Raw genomic sequence first — 19964 nt, 5'->3', positions numbered from 1 at the left:
ATAGAAGGAAAGAAAGAGGAGTTGAGGCATGCATCAGATTGATTATAATGATGGGTTACAGAAATAAGCAGGGGCAGACAGGAAGTAAGGATGTAAGGGGAATGTCGGGGTAGGGTTTATTTTTATTTATCTTTTTAAAAGATTTTATTTATTTATTTATTTGAGAGAAAGAATGAGAGAGAGAGAGCATGAGAGAGGGGAGGGTCAGAGGGAGAAGCAGACTCCCTGCTGAGCAGGGAGCCCGATGTGGGACTCAATCCCGGGACTCCAGGATCATGACCTGAGCTGAAGGCAGTCGCCCAACCAATTTAGCCACCCAGGCGCCCCTGGGTAGGGTTTAAAGAATTGCTGGATACAGACAACAGAGAAAATATGGTATAAAAATAGAAGGCGACTGTCAAAGAGTAAAATGTCTGTGATTGGGATTTGACGGTGGTACAGTTATTGGTAATGGCAAGGCAAGAGGGAAGAAAATGACCTTTGAAAATAAAAAGCAAGGTACTGAATTGGGTGAATTTTTGATGTAGAAATCACTTAAGAATGATGAAAGGAGTTCAAGTTGAGAGAACAGCGAATCAGACTAAAAATCTGTGGAAAAGGAGGATCACAGATGAATGCAAAAGAGCAAGAGGGAGAGTTTACTCTAGTGTCAGGTGTTTTATTTTAGTTTTTTAATTTTGTGTGTGTGTGTGTGTGTGTGTGTGTGTGTGTGTGTGAGTGAGGTATTTTAAAAGAGTTGGAGTTTTCAGCGAAAGACAGTGGCCTAGGAGGGGCAAGGAGAAGCAAGAAGAATACCCACCCCCCACTCTTAGCCATGGGGTCTGTGGGGTCTGGAAGGAAAAAGAGCCATCGCTTAGTGGGGCTGCTAAGGAAGCAGCATCCTCAGGCGAGGGCGAAGTGTCAGTGAAAATTCTGCCCGGACGGTGTCATCCAAATCACAGATTAAAGTTCACCAAGATGATTTCACTGCCATAAAAACAGCTATTTTTATACTTACACCTAATAGAGCTAGTTTTCTTTAGCTACTTTGAAAGATAACACTATAAAAATGTCAGTCTTACCTTCCTGTTGTAATTGAGCCAAGAAAAGTGCAAGGTATGTGTCTGATATTAATTCTGGACCCGTCAAGAGAGAATTCAAGTTGAACCACTGGAAAAAAAATTGTAAATATTTAAGTTAATGCACATTATAACTAATAAGGAAGTTCCATATGTTAAGAATAAATATAACCCATCTAAACTTATTAAGACTATCTAAATACCGAAAACACCGTAAAACCAAGATCTTTTAAAAGTAATTAAGTGATTTTTAAGAACTGAAATAAGTGTTGCAGATTTATCGGTATTAAATGCCTTTAAAAATGTTTTAAAAAGAAAATTTTGCATTAAGTCATAAATTTTTTTTTTTAAAGATTTTTATTTGACAGAGAGAGACACAGCGAGAGAGGGAACACAAGCAGAGGGAGTGGGAGAATGAGAAGCAGGCTTCCCACAGAGCAGGGAGCCCGATGCCCGCGGGGCTCAATCCCAGGGCCCTGGGATCATGACCTGAGCTGAAGGCAGACACTTAACGACTGAGCCACCTAGGTGCCCCTAAGTCATAAATTTTAAATCTCCCACTCCCAAAAAGAGTATAGAAATTGATAGTACTTTAAAGTATCCTTATTGATAGGTGTAATTAAATCTTTTTTCAAAGTATCAGCCCAGCAAAATCCTAATCGCATTATACTGAAGAAAAATGAAACTACACAAAATTTTCCCACTGCTGATTAATTTTGGTCAAAAGATTTCAGTGGTGCCTGGGTGGCTCAGTCGGTTAAGTGTCCAACTCTTGGTTTCAGCTCAGGTTATGATCTCAGGGTCATGAGACTGAGCCCCATGTTGGGATCCAGGCTCAGTGCAGAGTCTACTCAAGGATTCTCTCTCCCTCTGCACCTCCCCCCGCCCCCGCTCCTGTGCACGCTCTCCCTCCCTCTCACTCTCTTAAATAAAATATAAAAATATTTCAATTGTGAGAAAACTAGACATTCCAGGAAGAGAATTTATAATTGCCAACTGATTTTACAAACATCACTAAGCCACTATCACATGTAATTAAAGTCATTTAGTCACTACTTCATAGGACTCCTAATTTAACCCACAAGATACAGAAGTTTCAAAAATTAGTGTCAGCATCATGACCGATTACTTTTCCCTGATTTTGACAGGGATAATGCTTTTCCAGTCATTCATTTCTCCAAAGACAATATGCAGATGGCCAAAAGACACATGAAAAGATGCTCAACATCACTCATCATCACAGAAATGCATATCAAAACTACCAGCAGCTGTCAGAATGGCTAAAATAAAAAACACAAGAAACAAGTGTTGGCAAGGATGTGGCGAAAGAGAAACCCTCAGGCTCTGCTGGTGGGAATGCAAACTGGTGCAGCCACTGCGGAGAACAGTATGGAGGTTCCTCAAAAAATTAAAAATAAAACTACCCTACAATCCAGTAATTCCACTACTGGGTATTTACCCAAAGAATGCCAAAACACTACTTTGAAAAGATATATGCACTTCTATGTTCACTGCAGCATTATTTACAATAGCCAAATTATGGAAGCAGCCCAAGTGTCTACCTACAGATGAATAACTAAAGATAGAAGACACACACACACACACACACACACACACACACACACACACACACACACACACACAGGAATATCACTCAGCCATAAAAAAGAATGAAATCTTGGGGCACTTGGAGGAGCTGTCGTTTAAGCCTCCGACTCCTGATTTTGGCACAGGTCATGATCTGAGGGTCAAGAGATCAAGCCCTGAGTCGGGCTCTGAGCTTAGCTCAGAGTCTGCTTAAGATTCTCTCTCCCTCCCCCTCTGACCCTCCCCCACAACTCATGCTCTCTCTCTAAATAAATAAATCTTAGACTTGTTAAATCATTATATTGTACACCTGAAACTAATATAACACTGTATGCTAACTATACTGGAATTAAAAACAATACACAGAAAAAAAAACTTTTCCAGTCATCTTTTTCATAATACAAGGAACTCATACAAAAGAGTGTGTAATGAAAAATATAGCTATAAACAAAAATATAAATTAGAGCCAAAGATAAGTCAAAACATAGCATTTCTTGTATTTGTCAAAGATAAACTAATTTAAAATGCAAAAATTCAGTTTTATTTATTTATATATATTTTTATTTTATTTTTTTAAAGATTTTATTTATTTATTTATTTGAGAGAGAGAAAGAGAGAGAGCGCATGAGAGGGGGGAGGGTCCGAGGGAGAAGCAGACTCCCCGCTGAGCAGGGAGCCCGCTGCGGGACTCGATCCTGGGACTCCAGGATCATGACCTGAGCCGACGGCAGTCGCTTAACCAACTGAGCCACCCAGGCGCCCTATATATATTTTTAAAAAGGTCTATTTATTTGAAAGAGAGAGAGAAAGAGTGTGAGTGGGGGGAGGGGCAGAGGGAGAGAGAATGCTCAAGTGTGCTCCTTGCTCAGCAGGCTGGATTTCACAAACCATGAGATCAGACTTGAGCCAAAACCAAGACTTGGACATTTGATCAACTGAGCCACCCAGGCGCCCTGAAAATTCAATTTTAAAGAACTAAAATTTTGGGGATGTCTGGGTGGCTCAGTCAGTTAAGCCTCTGCCTTTGGTTCAGATCATGATCCCAGGGTCTTGGGATCGAGTTCCACACTGGGTTCCTTGCTCAGCGGGGAGCCTGCTTCTCCCTCTGCTTGCCGCTCCCCCTGCTTGTGTGCTCTCTCGCTCTCTTTCTCTGACAAGTAAGTAAATAAAATCTTAAAAAAATAAAGAACTGAAATTTTTAAAACCTCTCAAAATAATGATGTTAAGTTTACATGCAAATCAATATAAAGGAACTTCTGGGACCAAAGTCTTCAGATCTTAAAAACATCCAGTGATTACCTTATACAGACGAAGGAATACTTGATCTTATTTTTTTTTAAAAATATAAATAAAAGCCAAAGGTTAAATAATCTTGGCAGTGTCCTCCCTGGTCCTTCCTTATAGTTGATCCCCACTCAGGTCAGCCTCTACTACGCCACACTGCCTTCCTTGCTCTTTGTAACTCAGGAGGGACCTTTAGAAATAACCATGTCACATGAAGCTGCTTCTAGGTGGCTGACTTATAATAGTAGGGTTTCTGCTTTCAAATGATCTCTTATTGATTTAATCCAATGCACTCACGCTTGATTTCATTTTCTTTTTTGCTCTCTTTAGTTTTAAAAAGTTTTACAGGGATGTAACTGACATGCGAGAAATTGCACACATCTAAAATGTCCAATTTGAAGTTTAACATATCTATACACCCATGAAACCATCACCACAACCAAGAGAGTTTCTGGCACCCGTTATGATCCTCCTCTCTCACTGCTCCTTGCTTTCCTCATCCCCAGGAAACCACTGGTTGATCTGCTTTCTGTCTCAATAATTTGCATTTTCTAGACCTTTATGTAAATGGAACCATCCAGTATGCAGTATTTTGTGTCTGGCTTCTTTCACTCAGCTTAATTATTTTTAGATCCATCCATGTTATTGAAAAATCAAGAGTTCATTTCTTTTTATTAGATCATTTATAATAACCCTTTTTCGAAAATTCAAAATTCTAATAAAAAGGACTTTAAATAATTGTTTCAAAAGTGGCACCATGTATACAAAGATCTTTGGTAATTGTTTACAAAAATGACATCTTAGGTACATTTCTTGATCTTAAGAAAGGCTTGTTCAAGACACATTCCGTGTTCTTTTTTGAAAACAAAACAAAAACAAAAACAAAAACAAAGGAAAAAACCCAAAACCAGAAATGACTTTACATAGATGTATGTATTACATGGCATTTTGGCATGTGAATAATCTTGATATGCTAAAGCTAACATGACTGAAAACTTTTACTCATGCTGGACGTTGTTTCAGGCTTCATGACACTACTATACGTTAAACACAAATCTATAAAGTCACAGTTAACTGGAAAAACATCTTTATCACATAAAAACCCACTAAAAGTAACCACATCTGTATTGTATTAAATAGGAAGTTTTTCTTATGATATAGTTAAATTATGCAGTTGACCCTTGAACAATGTGGGGATCAGGGGTGCTGACCCTTTCCACAGTTGAAAATCCACATGTAACTTTTGCCTCCTCAAAAAACTCAACTACTAATAGCCTACTGGTGACCAGATGCCTTACTGCTAACATGAACGATTAACACATATTTTGTATAATGTATCATATACTGTTTTTTTTTTTTTTTAAGTGGGCTCCACACCCAACATGGGGCTTGAACTCGCAACTCTGACACTAAGAGTTGTATGCTCTATGACCAGCCAGGTGCCCCTTATATATTTATTTTTACAATAAAGCCAGAGAAAAGAAAATGTTACTAAGAAAACCATACAGAAAATACATTTACAGTACTGTAAAAAAAAAATCCACATATAAGTGGACCCATGTAGTTCAAACCCATGTTGTTCAAGAGTCAACTCTGTATGGTTGTTATAAATAAATCTATAAGGGAAACTGATACTGTCTTTTAAAACAGCAAATCTCTATCAAGATTAAAACCGTACCACACACACACATTACTGGTAAGTTTCTTCATCTTTAAGGTACCGATCCTTTACATTTTAGTGGCAAATGGAGTGCAAAATGAGAAAAAAGACAGGGAAGGTGAGAAATATTACCTGTTTCCCTAATTTTCTAACTGTAAACCAGTGTTCTTTGTAATTGCATATAAATGATCTTTCATTTCTAGAAAAAGAAAAAAAATACACACACAAGTTGAAATAGTAGAGTTCATATTCATTTACTTTATCTACTGGCAAGTATTATAAAAAACATTAGGATTATGCTTATAGTTAAGGATCACTGGTTTTTAAGATATTACAAAACAGTATAAATCTCCCTGCAGATTAGTGGTGCCAGGCAAAAGTGCTGGCATCACACGTTATTTAAGGATCAGCTCTGTGCTGTGCTGTCGGACACTGAGGTGTGGGGGAGGCTCAGTGGGCAGATGTTCACGGACATCCCCAAAAGATGTAATAGGAAACTCTGAGGGAATGAAACAGGAAGTATCACAACAAAAACATTCAAAATATACTTTTCTTCTTTAAGAAATTATAATTTTAAAAATTAAATTTAGGAAAAGCAAAAAAAAAAAAAGTCTTACATGGGATCGATCCTGAGCCTCTGATACTCCGGACTGTTGAAGAGAATTAGTTCTAAACCCCAAACTTTCAAGGCATTGCTTATAACCTGTTAAAAAAAAAAAATAGCAACTTTCCATGAGCTAAACCATCAATTCCAAATTTAAGTAGTACAGTCATGTCTGGTGTCTGGTGTATAAGCAATTGTACTTTATATATAATTTTCCCCAGAAGGTTATGGTTTTTAAAAAAGTCTGTGTATATAGATACACCACTAAATCCATAAAAAAAAAAGCATGAAAAGAGCGCTATTTACACTAGATTTCTGGAATGTTCCAGAGAAGTACACAATTCCTAGATAAAACTGCCTGAAAAATCCAGATGTACATTCTATTCAGTGGGTACTATTCTTTTTTTTTTTTTAGATTTTATTTCTTTCTTTTGACAGAGAGAGACATAGTGAGAGAGGGAACACAAGCAGGGGGAGTGGGAGAGGGAGAGAGAGAAGCAGGCTTCCCGCAGAGCAGGGAGCCCGACGTGGGGCTCGATCCCAGGACCCCGGGACCATGACCTGAGCTGAAGGCAGACGACTTAACGACTGAGCCACCCAGGCGCCCCATTCAATGGGTACTATTCTTAAAGCTAGTCCAATATAGGGGCGCCTGGGTGGCTCAGTTGTTAAGCGTCTGCTTTCGGCTCAGGTCATGATCCCAAGGTCCTGGGATCGAGCCCTGCGTCGGGCTCCCTGCTCCGCGGGAAGCCTGCTTCTCCCTCTCCCTCTGCCCCTGCTTGTGTTCCCTCTCTCGCTGTCTCTCTCTGTCAAATAAATAAATAAATAAATAATTTTTAAAAAACAACAGGAAACTAGTCCAATATATACGTACGATAACTTGGCTGCTACAGGTCCTGTTTTAGAAAAGTTATATTCAACTCACTATCTGGGATGTCAGTAGTGACAAAAATTTTGTCTATTAAAAGGAGTTTTTCCTGGGAATTTAAATGGAAGCTTTCAGAATTTAAGCTTCTATTATCATGGGTTTGTAATCTGTAGGGGAAAAAAAAATCCCACAGAAAACAAATCTGATTATTTCACACTGAGAAAACAAAAGGATTTCTGAGCACTCACTCTCTGCCCTCCCAGGTAGCCAACAAAGCAGGAAGTGAACCAGGTACCAGCACGGAGAGGGAACGCAATGCAGTAGGCACACGTGAGTGGGTGCCGAGGGCACCACTGCATGCACAGGCACCGGCGGGTGCCCGGCCTCTTCCAGCTCTGCGGCAGCCGCAGTGGGCTGCAGTCCACCATGGAGTGCTGGGCGGAAATGCCGCTGGGTGAGGAGTCCAGCAGGACAGCACAGGGGAGTGCAACAGAGGCATGTGTAGAAACAGGCTCCTCATGAGAGGTTCTGAAGGAACTCTGGACACATCTCCCAGGGGTCAGAAACAGAATGAAAGACCCACAGATAAAAGGATCTCACAAGTACATGTACAATTACCCACAGAATTCAAGGGGAGATGTAAGTTTCAAAAAAAGAAAACAAGCCAAAGCCTTAGACCATAATAAAGGAATCCAATCCTGATAGGTGGATTTAAATGGTAGGTAGTGAGGTGTTGCATTTTCTCAAATTTACACAAGTAGTAAGTTTGAAATACTGTGACTTATTGGAATTATGGTTATCAGCATCCAGATGTAAATCAGTCTCCTTTCAAAAAGCCCTACTTTAAAAATGAAGGTTCTGGGGGCGCCTGGGTGGCTCAGATGGTTAAAGCGTCTGCCTTCGGCTCAGGTCATGATCCCGGGGTCCTGGGATCGAGCCCCACATCGGGCTCCTGGCTCGGCGGGGAGCCTGCTTCTCCCTCTCCCTCTGCCTCTCTCCCGGCTCATGCTCTCTCTCTCTCTCTCTCTCTCTCTGTATCTCTGCGTCTCAGATGAATAAATAAAATCTTTAAAAAAAAAAAAAAAAAATGAAGGTTCTGGGGCGCTTGGGTGGCTCAGTCGGTTAAGTGTCTGACTCTTGATCTCAACTCAGGTCTTGATCTCAGGGTTGTGAGTTCAAGCCTCATGTTGGGATCCAGGCTGGGCGTGGAGCCTACTTAAAAAAAAATCATAATAAAATAAAATAAAATAAAATAAAATGAAGGTTCTACTATCCTAATTTTCATGTTTATCTCTACAAAAATCTAGTACTCTAGAGTATAATCTTATCCTTTTTTTCAGTTTTTTTCCTTGTGCTCTATAGCTCATTTTTATTTTTTTAATAATCTTATCCTCCTTGACACTATCTATTGGAGGAATTTCTGAAAGTCGTACCATTACAGGACCATGAAAGGCTGTGAAAAGATATTCACACCAATCATACCCTCAGCTTGAACAGTGCCTGGGACATAATCCTTAGTACACGCTTGTGACTACTTACTTGAATAGAGAAAAAACCACTGTCATCCATATTTCCAGAAGGCTGCTGTTTAATTTAGATAGGTAGTTGAGGCGGGAGTTGAGGGTGGGGAGAAAAGGATAAAAACTGTCATTAGTGTGCATATTTAAAATAACATCTTGTGCGTTCCCATTTATACAGTCAAGAGCACAGTTATAATTAGCAAGTCAGAGCCCCATAGGAAGAATGGTGCATCCTTTATCTAAACAGTACCCACATTCATTCATTCATTCATTCATTTATTCATTTATTCATTTTTTAAACAGTACCCACATTTAAAAAAAAACATTTAGGGCGCCTGGGTGGCTCAGCTGGTTAAGCGACTGCCTTCGGCTCAGGTCATGATCCTGGAGTCCCGGGATCGAGTCCCGCATCGGGCTCCCTGCTGAGCCCTCGGACCCTCCCGCCTCTCATGTGCTCTCTCTCTCTCTCATTCTCGCTCTCTCAAATAAATAAATAAAATCTTAAAAAAAAAACAAACCATGATTTAGTGAGTTTAAAATCAGTACCTGTAAAAATGTGCGATAGTCTTCACTAGTAACTCCTCCTTCTGCCATTCTCATCCTTTCCTCTTCATCTAGCTGATGTGCAATTGAAGATAATTCCACAGGGCTAAAATATTCTCCTTGCAATAGATTATTCAAGCAATGTTGAGCACAAAGTGAGCCTTCTTGCTAATATTTCCAAAAGAAAAAATTCAAATGTGACTCGTTAAATGGATTTGTACAGTAGCTTCCTCTAAAGAGGAATTTAATCATTAACTTAATGCAGCCAAACGGAACCTTTTTGGTTTTAGATAAGCATGATTAACGTAAGTGCGTGAGTTTTTATTTGTTAACACTTATTTTATAATTTTACCACTAATGGAACTACAATTATTTAGTTCTATGATCAAAAGCTTAAGAATGATTTATATTAAACAAATATCATTTTCTATCAGATAAGCCAAATTTCACACTTTACTAGAAACTACTCTATAAAAAACATTAGCACTTCTCATTTTCAGTACCTAAAATACATACATCTTTGGAGGTTCCATGGCAAATTAAAAATGCTGAAATGGAAATTTTAACCCCTAGAGCATTTGTATTCTTTTAACAAGACAATCTACTCAATCTAAATGCTTACTCAAGGAATTTGAAATCAATGAACAAAAGAATCTCAAGAACAGATACAGGTAAGAAAGATCCCATTTGACGTTAATGAAGACTTGGAGCTAAGAAAGCCAAGGTTCTCTTCCGGAAACTCAGCACAAAATGTGTATGTAGTACAGTACAATGAGAAAACTTCCAAAAACCACCCCTGGAGCTCATTTCCAGACAAGCCAGCAAGGAGAGCTGCATCCGAGCAACCATGGGATCACTGAATCACTAGCTTCCTATGTGGGGGGTGGAGGGAGTACAATTTCCCATGGGCCCCAGGGTTTTCAAGTGCTGGGCAGCTGGCTCTCACACAACTGGTACCCCAAATCTAAATCCAAGCTGCCTGGCACTGAGCAGTCTGCCTATCACCCTGCTCCCCACAACAATGCCCCTTTCCCACGCCTGCCTTATAAAAAGGGAGATTCACTGGCAGATGAGCTCCCTTCCTGTGAACACAGACCCCTCTGCAGGATGATGGCAGAAGATGAGAACACTTTTCTTCTGCTAACCCTGGCCCTCTAAGTTCTCCTTTCCCCCAGTTTCCATGCCTCAATCCAGCCTGTCTTACCTTGTGCAATTTGTTCTGAGCTATGTTACTCAACTGACGGTGACCCCAAAGAGCAATACCTGGCAAGACACATATTTTTCCTGATGAATTAATTTTCTAGCAACAAAATTCAGCTTCTGAAAATGATACAGGGTATATGTACACAACAAATAGGAAGGGAGCACTGAGTCTGAGTGTGAGACAGGGGACTGAGATAAGCTCATCTTCACATTTTGGTACAGAATAAGTAGCCTGAAGCTGAAGACACAATCTCTCCCTCAAGTCACAGCCACATAGTGAGAGAGAACTTGTCTCTATCTTTTTTCCTTCTACTGTATTCCCACTGCCAGAAAGCAACTCCCTCTGAACAATACAATGTGAACTGAAGGGACACACAGACATCCTACTAATATCCTCCTGAAAAATGGGCAAGACAAACAAGTATTCACAAGAAGATAGTCAAATGGCTAAAAAACACAAAAAGATGCTCCACTTCATTAACCATCAGGGAATGATATATTAAAACCACAATATGTTATTCCTACACACTCTGCAAAATGGCTAAAGTGTTAGAGTTTAGAGACATTAAAACTACCGTATACTACTTGTAGTCATGTAAATTAGTACAACCACTCTGGAAAATTCTTTGGAGTATCTACTAAAGCTTAACATATACCAACCCTATGATCTAGCAATTCCACTACTAGGCGCATAATGCCAACAACAGAAAAGTCATCATACATTCATCAAAAGACATCTATAAAAATGTTCACAGAAGCACTGTTCATAATGTTCCCAACCTAAATCACCCAGATGCCCATCACAGTAGACTAGGTAAACTGTGTTATATTCACAAGGGAATGCTATATGACAATGAGAATGAATTAACTACAACTATCTGCAACAATATGGATGAATCAACATTAAAGAAGACAAACTCAGGGGGCACCTGGGTGGCTCAGTTGGTTAAGTGTCCGACTCTTGATTTCAGCTCAGGTCATGATCTCAGGGTCATGGGATCGAGCCCTACACTGGCCTCCACGCTCAGCAGAGTCTGCTTGAGATTCTCTCTCCCTCTCCCTCTGCCCCCCCCCCGCTCGCTCTCTGTAAATAAATAAAATCTTAAAAAAAAAAGAGAGAGACAGACTCAAGAGAGTACACATTATATGATTCTATTTACAAAAGCTCAAAAACAGGCAAAACTAAACTCCGATGTTAGAATTCAGGATAGTGATTACCCTTGCAGGGGTGAAGGTACGGAAGAGAGTGTCTGGAAGAGGGCCTAAGGGGAGCTTATAGAATGCAGGTAAATGTTTTGTTACCTGATCTAAGAATTATTTACACATGTGTGTTCACTTTGTGAGACCCCACTGAGCTGTACTCTGATGATCTGTGTGCCCCTAACATGTGACTGTTACACGTAAAAAAATTCAAATAACAACAAAAAGACCTCTTAGCTATTTCACATTATCAAGAGCTACCAACTATGGTGACCAGACACTGGATTTTCTGGTAACAATTCTAATGCAAATTTTCTGTCTGGCTGTCAGGCTACATGCCTCAACTTGGTACTCTCAAACTACTCACATTTAATACATAGATTGAAATTGTGAATCCAACTATTTGTTTAAAAATTCTCTCTATAAAAAACTCTGAAGAAAGTCTCTATAAAAAAGCTTTGAAATACAAAAAAAATGAGCACTTAAAATCAAACCTTGTCTAAGTAAAACTGTACTGCTATAGGAAATATCAAGTTCTGTACTTCTAATATGACTTAATGGAAGAAAAGAACAAATTGTTCAGTCCAAATTTAAAATCATTTTTTAAAGTCACAAGATGAATCAAATTCTATATGAACCAAAAAAATTTGTACAAGGGCCCCACCTAAGATTATGCATTCCCTGCACCCAACTTATCCCCACCCTCCTCTTTCTCACGGAGCTTTAACCAAAGTTGGATAGACGTTTATCTATGCCATAGTCAAATTTCAGCAGTATTGAAATTCCATGATTTCAGGCCCAGACTTATTGTGTTGGGATCAGAGGATGAACAAACTGTAGGTTCAGCTTTACCAAGATATTTTATTTTACTTTTATAAAGCTTTTCTTTATTTATTTGAGAGAGAGAGAGAAAGCACAGGGCAGAGGCAGAGGGAGAAGCAGACTCCCTGCCAAGCAGGGAGCCCCACGCAGGGCTCGATCCCAGGACCCTGAGATGATGACCTGAGCCGAAGGCAGACGCTTAACCAACTGGGCCACCCAGGTGCCCCTACCAAGATATTTTATAAAACCACAAATGGTAACTGTAACCACATCATTCCCTCACTGTCCCCAAAGTCTTTAGGACCAACCTGCAACTAGTTCAAATTCCCAGAAATACTACTGATTACAACAGGTTACAACGGAAACCAGGCATAAACCTAAGAGTGTGTGCTCAGAAATGGTCTAACCTAAAGGACCACACAATCAACCTAGCAGATCCTCATCTCATCTCAGTGATGATAAGGTCTCACCCCCTATTATGAGGTTCAGCAAACACATCTGAATAACAATAACCAGCATGTCTATATTGCTGGCCAGGAAGCATTCCAAGTGCTTAAAACCGAGGTAGACACTTTATTATCCTCACACCACAGAGCAGGAAACTGGAGCAGAGAGACAGAATAAGTAACTTGCCCAAGATCATATGGGTAGTAAATGGCAGAGCTGGGATTCAAAGCCAGGCAGAAGTTTCATGTCTGTGACATTACTACTTCCTCAGGGCACTCATTTGGAATTTGGTTATTCCTAAACCTCAAATATCCTAAAGACAATTAGAAACCAACAGTCACCAAAGGACAAAGTGAATATCACAGTCAAAGCTCAGCATCTTTTTCCATTAATTTTAAACACAATCCCAACAAGTCTGATTATCATTCTCAGTGCATATTACATTAAAAATACCAATTGATGGGGCGCCTGGGTGGCTCAGTCGTTAAGCGTCTGCCTTCGGCTCAGGTCATGATCCCCAGGGCCTGGGATGGAGCCCCACATCGGGCTCCCTGCTCAGCGGGAAGCCGGCTTCTCCCTCTCCCACTCCCCCTGCTTGTGTTCCCTCTCTTGCTGTGTCTCTGTCAAATAAATAAATAAAATCTTAAAAAAAAAAATACCAATTGAGATAGCACAGTGACTGTACCAAGAGCAGGCAGCAACAGAAATGGTAACAAAAATGACAAAAAGCAGATACCAGAACCAAAACAAAAAACAAAACACCCAGCAGTTAGTGGCCATTTAGTATTAGGATTTAAGTTAGGGGTTGGCAAACTCTAGCCTATACGCCAAATACAACCTGCTCCAGTAGCTAAGAATGGTTTTTATGATTTTATTTTTTAAAGATGTTTTTATTTATTTTAGAGAGAGCAAGCACGCATGTAAGAGGGGAGGAGGGGTGGGAGGAGAGGCAGAAAGAACCTGAAGCAGACTCCATGCTCAGTATGAAGCCCCATGCGCAGCTGGACCCCACAACCCCTGAGATCCTGACCTGAGCTGAAACCAAGAGCGAGATGCTCAACTGACTGAGCTACCCAGGCGCCCTGGTTTTTATGATTTTAGATGGTTGGGTAACACACCCATACACACATACAAACAAGAATACATGAGAGACCATATATTACCTGCAAAGCCTAAAATATTTACAGAAAAATTATTTACTTTAATAAATAGCACCATACACATCTTAGAAGCTCAAGAAACTCTCAATTCAATAAAATATTTATTGAGCAATTACTATGTGCCAGGCACTATCTTAGGCACTGGGGACAGATCACCAAACAACTGTTAAGTTTACATTCTAACTTAAAAAAGGGCACTCAAAGTGATAACTCTAAGAACGGGGAAACCCAACATCCCAAGAGGAAGTAGTTGCAAGGCCTGTTGTAGGTAGGTATCTCTCCATACACAGCTTCCTTAGAACCAAAGCTGGTTCTCTGGCTCTAGCAAAGGTTAAATGTGTGTGGCAGAGGGGAAGGGAGTGTGCTAGAAAATAGCTTATTACACTAAAACATTCCCAGAATGGGCTATATATGAGATCAACAATGGGCCCTATGGTTACAGGTGCTTTCCATTCTTGAAATATGCCCAAAAAATCTTACCAGCCTCATCTATAAAGTACATTTAAGCTGATGACAAAGGTAAATTGTGGGTGCCTGGGTGGCTCAGTTGGTTAAGCGACTGCCTTTGGCTCAGGTCATGATCCTGGAGTCCCAGGATCGAGTCCCGCATCCGGCTCCCTGCTCAGCAGGGAGTCTGCTTCTCCCTCTGACCCTCCCCCCTCACGTGCGCGCTCTCTCTCTCTCTCTCTCAAATAAGTAAATAAAATCTTAAAAAAAAAAAGGTAAATTGTTCTTATTTATTTGACAGAGAGAGACACAGCAAGAGAGGGAACAGAAGCAGGGGGAGTGGGAGAGAAAGAAGCAGGCTTCCCGCTGAGCAGGGAGCCCGATGCGGGGCTCGAACCCAGGACCCTGGGATCCTGACCTGAGCCGAAGGCAGATGCTTAACGACTGAGCCACCCAGGCGCCCCGGTAAATTGTACTTAGGTATCTTTAAGCCTAGTGACTGATGCTGAAGGTGACTTTTTTTTTTTTTTAAGAATTTATTTATTTGTCAAAGGGAGAGCGGGAGCCCCATGCGGGACTCGCTCCCAGGACCCCGGGATCATGACCCAAGCTGAAGGCAGACGCGCAACCGACCCGGCCACCCAGGCATCCCTGATAGTGACTTCTTTCAGAAAGTACACCTTTATGAGGCTAACACCCAGCTTCTTTTGATCCAGTGGTTCAGTCGTTACCTTCACTGAAATCTATCCAAATAGAGCCCCATATCCGCCAATCAGTATTTATAAAAATATATTATATGAATCTCAAGAGGTGGTGTGGAAATGTTTAAAGTCTTCCATCTGAAACATCTGGCCCTACACTAAAGCTTTTGAAAATTAGTAATAAAAATACGTATATGTAGGGGTCTCTTCATCCAGTCTCCTTAGCCAAGCAACTGAATTTCTCTTGTCCAAGATTCATTAATCATGTCAATCAAATCAAAAGATTAGTGGTAGTTACCACTAATCTTTTGATTTGATTGACATGATTAATACCACTGAGTCCTTCCCCACACATAAAAACTGGTCTACTGCAGGGCCACAACGTGTTAAAATGTTTTCTATAAAGAAAAGCATTCCATTTAACAATTTGTTTAGATTTATACTGTGCCTCTTTTGTCTTTGATGGTTTTGACTTGTGTTAATTTTTAAATGGATAAGTGATCGTTTACAAGTATTTAACAAAACAAAATCCCTTTGCTCCTACTAAATAATAGCCTCACCAGCAACCCTTTCCAAACATGAAACTATTGGGAAACAACATATCATGTGCCAAAGTTGTCCTGAGGAAGGTATCACTCACACCCAAACAACTTGCTGATGTATGTGAGAAAAGACGAGGGAGTTTCTCCACATGCCACAAACAGCATCTTCAAGTGCGTGGTCATCCAAGAATAAAAGACAAACACTAGGCGGACAACAACACAATTATTCCAGTCCACCCCTAATAAACGAGCCGGCCTCCCTATCCGGAAAGATGCAACTACCAAAAGAAACGAAACCTAAACATCCCGTAACAAAAACTCTTGTGACGACTTCCCTATTTAGGGACGCGGAGGATTTCCTACCTCACTTCCCTAAGTGTCAGGCCCTACATGGGACGAGCCAGGGACCCCGCCCTCGGGAGGCTCCTGGACCTAGGGCAGGAGGACAAGAACACAACCCCAGAGATCCAAGTGCATGGGAGGTTCCAATATAGAATTGAGGAGCCCAGAGAAGGAAAAGTTAATTCTGTCGGGAGTAGGACTGGGGGAGTGGGGTGGAGTTGGGAAGGGTCGAGGGACTTGTCCAAGAGATGACTAGCTAGACACCGAGGGAGAGCGGAGAAGGGACTGGAGAACGAATCCCACGGAAAGTGGAGGGCAAGCGCAGAAGCTAGCCCATTCGGTGCCACTCTTCTCCCGTGCCCCATGGCGCCCCCGGCCCTGCTTCGCTCCCTCCCAGCTCCGCGGGGCCCCCGGCCAGGGACTCCTCCGGCACCCGCCTCCGGGGCACAGGGTGCTGTGGGGGCGTTGGTGAAGCTCCCCGCCCTATGAAGCTCCTCCGCCCGGCGAGACTGGGATGGGGGCGACTCGGGCCCCCGCCAGCGCTTCCGGAAGAGGAGGTACCGCGCCCCACCGCAGCCACCGCACCGCAGACAGCTCCCCACCGAAGGCGGACACTCACTTTCTCGTGGAAGATGGACTCCATGTTTATTTGTCTGGAGCCAACGGCCCCCACGCCGAACCACCCCCCCTCCAGACCCGCCCCTCCGCCCCACCCCTCCTCCCACCCTGCCCCGCCCCGCCTCGAGCCGCCCCTGCCCACGTGCCTCGTACAGACCAATCATCCCCGAGGATATGAATCACGTGGAACGAAGAGCGAGTGAACGCCGGGGCGGTAAATGCGAGCACACGTGACCTTTGTAGCGCGTCCTCCCGTATCCCTTTATTTGGCCGGCTGGGGGTGTTGCAGCGCCACCTACGGTCTGGAGGAACTTCTCTGCTTCCCACCCATTGCTATGGATTTTTAGGCTATTAACGGGTCTGGATAAAGAACGCCTGGGTTCTATGTTTTTTTATGTTTTCCATTTTGTACTTTCTGCTTATCATATCTGCATATAATTATTTAATATCTTTCTCCTCTTTCCCCACTGAAAGCCTGATTAAGAAAAAGATATCACTGTATCCCCCAACACCTAGCACTTGTGTAAAAATGTAATTAATATTTATAAAGAGCTTACTGTAGGGTAGGCTTTCTTTTTGAACTACTTTGCATATATTAAAGAATTTAATACAACAACCTTTGATGTAGGTGTTGTTATGATCCCTATTTTACACATGAGGACACTGATGCACAGGGAGGTTAAGAAAAGAACCGTCTCCAAGGTCAACTAGTGAGTTGCCCTTGCTGGGGTCTAAATCCAGACACCTTGTTACTAAGAGTCTGCATTCTCACCCTGAAGAGGAAACATGACTTGGGGGAACTGAAAAGTCCAGTAAAGTGGGGGAAGGGATTTGATGAAGCTGGAGGAGTAGGAAAGAAGCAGATTTTGCACCTTGAAATTAGGTTAAGGAAGGTACGCTTTTTAAAGACAGATGGGGAGTTATATAAAAATTTTTAAAGAAGAGACGCTCAGATTTGCATTTTATAAAGATCACTCTAGTTGCAGAAAAAAGCTGATGCTGTGGAATCTTGGGAGAGATGATGGTGTTTGGGCAAGAATAATGACCTGCAGTGGAGAGGAGACTGTTTTGAGAGATGATTAATAAATGGGGAGACTCAACAGAACTTGGTGAGAGTGGGGAGTGAGGAACACAGAAATGTTAGGGATGATGTCTGGGTTTCTGCCCTAGGCAGCCACTGTGGCAGGAATAGTATTCACTAAGATAGGGAATAGTGGAGGAAGGGGCAAGGTTTGGGGAATACCTATGATATGTAAGACAAGTAATGAGTGGAGGTTATCTATCATCTATCTATCTATCTATCTATCTATCTATCTATCTATCTATCTATCTATCTAAATGGTCTGGAGTTCAGAGGCTTGGTTTTGCTGTAGAATGGGGAGTTATTCACAGGAGTGAGTAAAATCATCTAGGGGAAAAGGAAGAGATTGAAAAGAGGATCTAGAGTAGAACCCTGAGGGTAGAGAAGGAATAGCCAAGGAGAAGAGAGGAAAAGCAGGAGAGTGAAATCATCAAAGCCCTGAGAAGGGAATGTTTCAAGAATCAGTGTTGGTTGCTGCCAAGAAGTCCAGCAACATAAGGACTTACAAGAGTCCACTAAATTGTGTTGCTATGGAGACCATTGGGGACATTGGTGAGTGCAGGCTCAGAGGAACAGAAGGGGCAGCAGGTGGTAAGGAAATGGAGAGTACCAGTGCCGACCAGGTGCTCAAGGGTAGGATTTAGTTACCCTTTTCTGAATGCCCCTGTGTGCACAGTCCACACTCCTGCATTGGGGAAACAGTCCATGCATGTTCTTAAGGAACTGTGGCCTAAATGGGAAACAAATCACGGTCTCATGAAGTGAAAAAATATGCAAACCATTTTTTCCTGATTTATTTTTAAAGAAAGTGTGTGTGTACAGAAACACGTATCTATTTTTTGTTGTTTTTCGTATACACTACAAATCTCTGGAGGAATATACAGGAAACCCAGAGGTTATGTATGTGTTTGAGATGGGAAGGGAACTAGGCAAATAGGAGACAGGGATGGGAAGGAGACTTTTCACAGTATACAGTTTTATTCTTGATTTTTAAACTAATGGATTAGTTATTCAGAAAAAAAAGTGCTTGTATTCATTTCCTATGGCTGCTGCAGCAAATCATCACAAACTTGGTGGCTAAAAACAGAAATTTATTCTGTTCTTGAGACCAGAAGTCTGAAGCCAAGGTGTCAGCAGGGCCATGCTCGATGGTCACAGGGAGAATCCTTTCCTCACTTCTTCCAGCTTCTAGAGGCTCCTGGCATTAGTTGGCTTGTGGTTGCAGAACTCCAACCTTGGCTTTGGTTTTCACGTGGCCTTTCTCCTTCTGTGCCTTATAAGTACCAATGACTGGATTTAGGTCCTACCCTAATCCAGGGTGATTTCATACTGAGATTTTTAATTATATTGACGAAGACCCTATCAGTGATAATTAGGGAGTATCATTTTATTGTAATTTTACTTCTCCTAAATTGAGTATGACCTGAAACAAAACGTTTTCTGAGAAGAGGTAGCTGAATACAACAGATGACATGTGCATATATGGAACCAACAAGCAAGAAAATGAACAACCTATACCCCAAAGTTTCCTTGTGTCCCCTTGTAATTATTACCTCTAACCCCTTTCTGCCCCTTGCTCCTCCAGGCAACCACTAGTCGGCTTTGTTACTATAGTTTAGTGTCTAACATTTTATATAAGTGGAACCATCAAGTGTGTGCTATCTGGCCTCTTTCACCCGGGATAATTAATTTGAAATTCATCAATGTCAGAGCAATAGATCATTCCTTTTTTTAATGTAGTATTCCATTGTATGAATTTAACACAATTTATCTATTTGTTGATATACATTTGGGTTAGCTCTAAGTTTTGGCTATTATAAATAAAGCTGCTATGAACATTCATGTAAGTCTTTGTGTGAACATATGCTTTCCTTTATCTTGGATGAATACCTCAGGGTGGAATGGCTGGGTCATATGGGAGGTGTTATTTTCATGTGGAACCACTAAACTGATTTCCAAAGTGGTACAACTCCTGGCAGCTACATTTTACATTCCTGCCAGCAGTGTGTGAGGTCCAGTTGCTCTGTACCCTTGCCAACACCAGGAATAGGATCAGTCTTTTGATTTTAAACATTCTAATAGGTGTGTAGTGGTATCTCATTGCGGCTTAAATTTGCATTTCCCTAATGACTACTGATGTTGGGAGTCTTTCCATGTGCTTTATTTACCATCCTCCTTTTTTTGTGAAGTGTCAATTAAAATCTTTTGCTTAGAGGTGTCTGGGTGGCTCAGTCGGTTAACCTTCAGTTCAGGTCATGATCCCCAGGTCTTGGGATC

General features: G+C 41.4%; 1 protein-coding gene across 12 annotated transcripts in view; it reads right to left on the bottom strand.

Annotated features, from left to right (window-relative positions):
* The window catches only part of ATXN3 (ataxin 3), a 34778-nt gene extending 17673 nt beyond the window's left edge, over positions 1 to 17105 (bottom strand). For 3 of the 12 annotated variants that reach the window (XR_003515720.1, XR_003515721.1, XM_027570476.1), the window contains exons 1-6: positions 15747 to 15891; positions 9128 to 9292; positions 8601 to 8645; positions 6207 to 6292; positions 5722 to 5788; positions 1062 to 1149 (exon numbers count right to left, since the gene is read on the bottom strand). Coding sequence is in view for 5 of the 12 variants with exons in the window: in XM_027570476.1 (XP_027426277.1) it covers positions 1062 to 1149; positions 5722 to 5788; positions 6207 to 6292; positions 8601 to 8645; positions 9128 to 9292; positions 15747 to 15797 (502 nt within the window). In the remaining 7 variants the exon portion in view is untranslated. Of the gene's footprint in view, positions 1 to 1061; positions 1150 to 5721; positions 5789 to 6206; positions 6293 to 8600; positions 8649 to 9127; positions 9293 to 15746; positions 15892 to 16607 lie in introns of those variants that run through there. The other 9 variants (XM_027570482.1, XM_027570483.1, XR_003515722.2 and 6 more) reach the window with 8 other exon arrangements.
* Positions 17106 to 19964: the final 2859 nt, after the last annotated feature.

The sequence above is a fragment of the Zalophus californianus genome, chromosome 6 (genome assembly GCF_009762305.2).
Source record: "Zalophus californianus isolate mZalCal1 chromosome 6, mZalCal1.pri.v2, whole genome shotgun sequence".
Lineage (NCBI taxonomy): Eukaryota > Metazoa > Chordata > Mammalia > Carnivora > Otariidae > Zalophus > Zalophus californianus.
The sequence above is the reverse complement of the archived record's forward strand: the minus strand, read 5'-3'. Positions and strand labels throughout refer to the sequence as shown.